This window comes from Babylonia areolata, chromosome 4 (assembly GCF_041734735.1).
Source record: "Babylonia areolata isolate BAREFJ2019XMU chromosome 4, ASM4173473v1, whole genome shotgun sequence".
NCBI lineage: Eukaryota > Metazoa > Mollusca > Gastropoda > Neogastropoda > Buccinidae > Babylonia > Babylonia areolata.
In genome coordinates this window covers 28241227-28248201 of record NC_134879.1, presented here as the reverse complement: position 1 = coordinate 28248201, position 6975 = coordinate 28241227, and the positions used below count along the sequence as shown (strand labels likewise).

The 6975-nt window shown below is 44.6% G+C and overlaps 1 protein-coding gene across 1 annotated transcript in view; it reads right to left on the bottom strand.

Moving 5' to 3' along the window:
• The window catches only part of LOC143281027 (cell division control protein 42 homolog), a 37888-nt gene extending 33802 nt beyond the window's left edge, over window positions 1-4086 (bottom strand). The window contains exon 1 of the mRNA XM_076585922.1: window positions 3614-4086. Within this exon, the coding sequence (XP_076442037.1) occupies window positions 3614-3788 (175 nt within the window). The 5' untranslated portion in view covers window positions 3789-4086. The remainder of the gene's footprint in view (window positions 1-3613) is intronic.
• Window positions 4087-6975: the final 2889 nt, after the last annotated feature.

Genomic DNA, 6975 nt, shown 5'->3' with positions numbered 1-6975 from the left:
CTCTCTCTCTCGCCCTCCTCCCACTCTCATACATACATACATCCCGCCCTCCCGTCGCTCCATCCCACCCTATACTGGGGCAATGGCACACAGACAGACCAGACAGGCTGGCATTATTCATCCATCTCTCTCTCTCTCTCTCCCCCTCCACCTCTCTCTCTCTCTCTCTAGCTCTTTCTCTCTCCCACACACACCCTGTCTTTCTTTCTATCCCTTTCTTTCTCTCCCCCCACCTCTCTCTCTCTCTCTCTCTCTCTCTCTCTCTCTATATATATATATATATATATATATATGTATATATATTTCCCCCACCACTCTCTCTCTCTGTCCCTCTGTCTATCTATCTATCTCTTTCTCTCCCCCATCCTCTCTCTCTCTCTCTCTCTCTCTCTCTCTCTCTCTCTCTATATATATATATATATATATATATATATACACATATATCTCCCACCTCTCTCTCTCTCTCTCTCCTCTTCACGGACTCTCCTCCCAAACTCAGTTTTATGCGTGGTCTTTGTACAGCATCGGGGTTATCCATTGTATCTTTGTATGTATGTCTGCATTTCTGAATGTATGTATGTATGTATTGCAAGCTCTGTTTTGTTCCCTCTGGTTCTTTGTTCGATCTCTCCCGTCACTCGGCATTCATCGTCATTGTGCGTCCTGCAGTCCCTGCCTGGCTGCCTGGCAATGGGATGAGTCATGTGGTAGGCAAATTCATGAATGGAGGGAGGAATGGCTTGATACGTTATATTAACAACTGGTACGTAACTGGTTCGTATCGAGTTGAAGATCAAGATCAAGGGTACCATGTCTTTCTTTACTGCGTATATTGTTAAGATTTTTTTTTTTTTTTTTTTTGAATCATCCAACATAAAGAAAAATCACCGCGGGCGCGCGGCGGGTGCTCGCACACACACACACACACACACACACACACACACACACACACACACACACAGGTTGATAGACAGACGCAGACACCGAGAGATAGGGGTGGACGGGCGACGAGGGCATCATAAACCAGGGGAAACTCTTTGACAAAGAGAAGAATTACACCCAGAATTTAAGGCGCGAACAACAACGACTGAACACAGCAAGATAACAAAAAACAAAGACATGAAGGAATGGAGAGAAGAAAAAAAATCAACTCCTCAAAGCTCGCACACTGTTCGCAAAGAGAGAAGGAGAGAGAGGGGGGGGGGAGGGAGGGAGGGAGAGAGAGAGAGAGAGGGAGGGGAGAGAGAGAGGGAGGGAGGGAGAGGGAGGGGGAGAGAGAGAGAGAGGGAGGGAGGGAGAGGGAGGGGAGAGAGATAGAGAGGGAGAGAGGGGGGAGGGAGAGAGATAGAAGAAGGGAAAGAGGTAGAGAGAGAGGGGGAGGGAGGGAGAGAGAGAGGGGAGGGATGGAGGGAGAGAGAGGGAGGGGGAGAGAGAGAGGGAGGAAGGGAGAGAGAGAGGGAAGGAGGGGGGGAGAGAGGGAGAGAGGGAAGGAGAGAGAGAGGGGGGAGAGAGAGAGGGAGAGAGGGATAGAGAGACAGAGAGAGAGAGAGACAGACAGAGAGAGAGAGATGAACAAGCCGTGATCCCATGTTTGTTTGCTGCCAAAAAGAGCCCTGAGAAACGAAAGGCGATTGACCGGGGATCCTGACTGACCGATATTAACACACACACTGTGTGCTTGGACTTGGCGAGAGAGGGAGCGGGGGGGGGGAGGAAAGAGAGGGGGGTGGAGGGATGGTGGAAGAGAGAGACACAGAGAGGGAGAGAGAGGAAGAGACAGACTGAGACCGCGAGAGAGAGGGAGAGAGAGAGGTGGAGGGAGGGAGGAAGAGACAGACAGAGACACAGAGAGGGAGAGAGGGAGACAGACACAAGCACACACACACACACAGAGAGAGGAGGGAGAGACAGAGAGGAAGAGACAGACTGAGACCGCAAGAGAGAGAGAGGTGGAGGGAGGGGGGAAGAGACAGACAGACAGAACACAGAGAGGGAGCGAGAAAGAGAACAGAGAGACACACAGAAAGAGAGGAGAGAGAGACAGAGATAGTGAGAGACCGACAGACAGAGACACAGAGAGAGACAGACAGACAGACAAGAGACAGAGACAGACAGAGAGAGAAGCGTGGGAAAGAATGTGCAGTATTCATCACTCACTCCTTGCTGCAGTGTTGTTAGTCAGGCACGACCAGCCTGGTCTTCATGCACAGAGAGAGAGAGATACAGAGACAGAGACAGAGAGAGAGAGAGAGAGAGAGAGACAGAGGCAGGTAGACCCGGTAGAGTGCATCAGGACAAAAGATCATCAGTTCAAGACCGGATTCGTCAGACGCTTTGCACTGTGTGTCACCGCTCCCTGTCTTACAATCAGTCATCTATCGATCACGTCAGTGTTGTATGCATTGCTGCACCAAAGCGAACTCATTCGTGCACGCATGCAAAAGCACGAGCTCACACACACACACACACATACAAGTGTGCGAAAACACACACACACACACACACACACACACACACACACACACGCACGCACGCACCGCACACGCACGCACGCGCACACAAACACAGACACACATGTGTATGTCAAGAGGGTGGGATGAGAATGGACAGACAGCGTCTGAGGTTGCACTCGCACAGGCGGCATACATGTTTATATATATATATGTATACATATATATATATATATGTGTGTGTGTGTGTGTGTGTGTGCGTGCACGCGCCTCGCGCGTGTGAGGTGTATGTCTATATGCATGCCAGTGAGTGTATTTTGCATTAGTGTTTTATTAGTTTTTAAATGTAATCCCCCATCTAAAGCCCCAAGCAACGATAACAAATATTCATCAAAGTCTTCATTTTCACTGACTGGCGACTGAGTTACTTTCATGACCATACGACTTTTATTTTACGAGCAATGAAAACTCCACATATTATTGGCCATACGCCACAAAACTGAAGGTGGGTGATCATGTTGAAGAGAGACAGATATCAGATTTCACTAAGAGATATGGATACGGATGTTTTATTCAATATAGGACATGACCCCTCATGAAGGGGTGATGTAAACAAGTTACACAGTGGGATAAATAACACAAATAGCCTACCAACTTTTTTTTAACGATTATATACAAGCATAAACCATTCTACTACATGTTGTACTTCTGATTTTGAAAGCTTTGTTTCACACACAGAGAGACAGAGAGGTGGTGCTGGAAATATACACTTTGGTCTAACTTCTTTTCTTTTTTTTTTCTTCTTCTTCTTTTCTAATTGGTGAACAAAGAAAAAAAAGGAAGGGGGGCAGGGTAATCAAAAACCGTTGCATATACCTACGTCGACGGTGATAAAAAGCTGGAAACACACACACACACACACACACACACACACACACACACACCAGCATTTTTTTTTTTTTTTTACCAAACTGACTTTCAGTAATAATCCGACAACAGTAGCGGGGACACAAACTCGAAATCAACTCCATCACTTTACAATAAAAGAAAATAATAATAATAATAATAAATATCTTTAAATTGTTAACTTTTTTTTTTAAGTGAGAAGGGCATGAGGGATGGAAGGGGGTGGGGTGGGTGCGGTTGGTAAGTGTGTTACTTACTGGCATAGTTGTCGAACATGGTAGGGGTGTAGACCGCCGGGAAGGCGTGGGCTGCCAGCCGCTTAGCCAGACACGTTTTGCCAACCATGCAGTCCCCCACCAGAACACACTTGATGTTACTTTTGTCCACCATCTTCTGGCCCGCAGACGGCTTGTCCTCTTCACACGACGACATTATTTTCCCCTGTGTAGTTCACTTGAGAAGGAAGACAGAAATCACGTCAATGTTCCATCCAACCGTGACCTCTTCACTCCATGCCAAAGCTCTCGCCACTTCATACAGCACACGACTCACTCTCTACTCCCCAACAGCAAGTTTATCCTGTGTGGTGCAGATTCTCTCTCTTACTCTTTCTTCCATCAAAGCTTTTCGTTGGAGCCGCTTGCTAGCAGACGCAGCAGTGCTATGCAGTGCAGACGACAGTTTTGTTCGTGCGGGTTTCGCTTTTCTCCGTTTGACAGACGCGCGTGCGTGCCGCGTGCTGTTTTTAAATGGTCGGCTGTTTCTGACGTCACGGCATCCTATTCAGCCAATCAGGGGACGGGGATTCCCCCTGACAATGAACCCCGAACGCGGTTTGGTGAGAGCCGACATTGCATGTAAGACTGTGATTATATGCAATTTTTATTTATTATATGATTTGTTTAGTTAATTAGTTAGTTACTGGTTAGTTAGTTAGTTAGTTAGTTAGTTAGTTAGTTAGTTGTTTATATATATACGATATATATATATATTATACTTTATTTTATTTTATTTCATTTATTTTTATTTTTATTTATTTTTTGTTTATATATATATATATATATATATATATATTATACTTTATTTTATTTTATTTTATTTATTTTTATTTTTATTTATTTTTATCATTTTATTTTATTTTATTCATTGTTATTGGGGGGGTTTTCTGGGTTTTTTTCTCAAGACCTGACTAATCGCGTTGAGTTACGCTGCTGGTCAGGCATCTGCTTGGCGGCAGACTATGTGGTGTATATGGATTTGACCGAACGCAGTGACGCCTCTTTGAGCTACTGATACTGATACTGATATACGTGCGCGCCCAGAAGAATGACTTGTTTACTGTACGATGACCAGAGAAAACACTCAGTTGTCAGTGTCGGAACACGACCCCTTGGTGCTGTGCGGACCTGGCCAGATGCTGGTGGCGGCGACATACTTGGTAAATTTTGAATGAAAAGAGTGCAAGGGATGCGCCGGGGTCAGTCATCCCACAGCAACGTGACAATGATGGTAGTCATTCTGCAGAAATCACACCACCGGCCGTTTCCTTTCTATCGGCGGCTCTGTCAGCAGTAGTCGAGTCACGTTTCCAGTGCCAGGTCATCCGTCCGCCTTCGGTCACGTCAGTGTGAGAAGGATGGACAAATTTTGCATTGTGTGTAATGAACAGGAAACAAGTCATCAGTGGTCTGTCTCCGCTCCAGCCCCCGGCGGAGCCCCTACCCCAGCCTCCAAGCCTCACTGTTCCCTCATCAGTCTTAACAACACGCCCCTCCCAAACACACACCATCACGCCCCCTCAGTCCCCACTACCAACCCAACCCCCTACCCCCACCGGGTCACACACACACACACACACACACACACACACACACACACACACTAACACTAACACACACACACACACTAACACACACACACTGACACATGCACACACACACATACACACACACAAACACACACACACACACACACACACACGCACACACACTAACACTAACACACACACACACACACACACACACACACACACACACACACACACACACACACACACACACATGTGACTTCTGCTTCTCATTCCACACCATCTTCCATGATTATGTTATCGTTCACGGAGTTTTCGTTTGTCTCTGTTAGCATCTGGAAATACAAAAAATAAATAAATAAATAAAAATCCACGTACCTAAGTGTGGACGCCTACGTTTGAGCCGGCGGCTCTGAGATAGTCTACAGTTCGAAAGATAAGACTAAATACAAAACAGAACTGGGTCTTTCTCCGGCCGCTATAGGAAAAGAAAAAAAAAAGAAGAGAAACATGGAAAGGATTAAGGTATTGCTTTTAGTTTTCCTATCCAAGACGCTTAGTCCCCCAACACACGGTACTACATGCTATATTCACGGCAGTTAACTGATAGATTATTCGAACTGATAAATTTTGAAATGTAATGAATTTGTCTCAAGTTAATTTCTGCTATTGCATCACATTCCATTGCCGTTTTCGACCCGAGGTGAAAGTGACAAACTCTTATTCATCCTCTGTGTTTTCTTATTCATCCTCTGTGTCTTCTTATTCATCCTCTATGTGTTCTTATTCATCCTCTGTGTCTTTTCATCCTCTGTGTCTTCTTATTCATCCTCTGTGTCTTCTTATTCATCCTCTGTGTCTTATTCATCCTCTGTGTCTTCTTATTCATCCTCTGTGTCTTATTCATCCTCTGTGTCTTCTTATTCATTCTCTGTGTCTTATTCATCCTCTGTGTCTTCTTATTCATCCTCTGTGTCTTCTTATTCATCCTCTGTGTGTCTTCTTATTCATTCTCTGTGTCTTCTTATTCATTCTCTGTGTCTTCTTATTCATTCTCTGTGTCTTCTTATTCATCCTCTGTGTCTTCTTATTCATCCTCTGTGTCTTCTTATTCATCCTCTGTGTCTTCTTATTCATCCTCTGTGTCTTCTTATTCATTCTCTGTGTTTTCTCCGGCCAGGCCTTGTATTCTGACCTGCTTTTCAGTGGCTCGGTTTATCCTCTGCTGTTTGGTTTAAATGATCTTTAATCGTTCAACAGTACACATGATTACAATGCAATCAATGACAAAAGAGCATCAACAAGCTTAAAGCCTATACTGTGCTCACAACGTTGCACTACAATTTCAACATGACAGCTGATGAACCATATTATCAATTGTATCAAATAACATTCATAAACAGTAAGTAAAGAAATTTAAAAATGAATACGCAAAATAGTAAAACAATGTTACTGTCAATATCAACATGATATTAAATCTATAGTCTGCAGAGGTATCGGCCTGATGGAATAGAAACATGAAGGGAAAAAAAAGAAATTTAGAAAAAATGGTGGCCGTGTAAGATGGTGGTGGAGGGGGAGTAGAAGGGAGAGGAGAAATTCTGACAGATCATTGGCCAATCCATTGAACTTTGAACATTTTGGTCAGTCAAGGATATGATATGATTAGGACATCCAACGCATATTTAACAAAGAGAATCATGTTGTACCCGTTCTTCACAAATACAGCTGTCTGGTCTTCTTTGTGCTGATCTTGAGCCCGCGGCAGAGGGCAAGATCCTCTGTCTTTGTCTGGGAGTCTGTGTTACGATA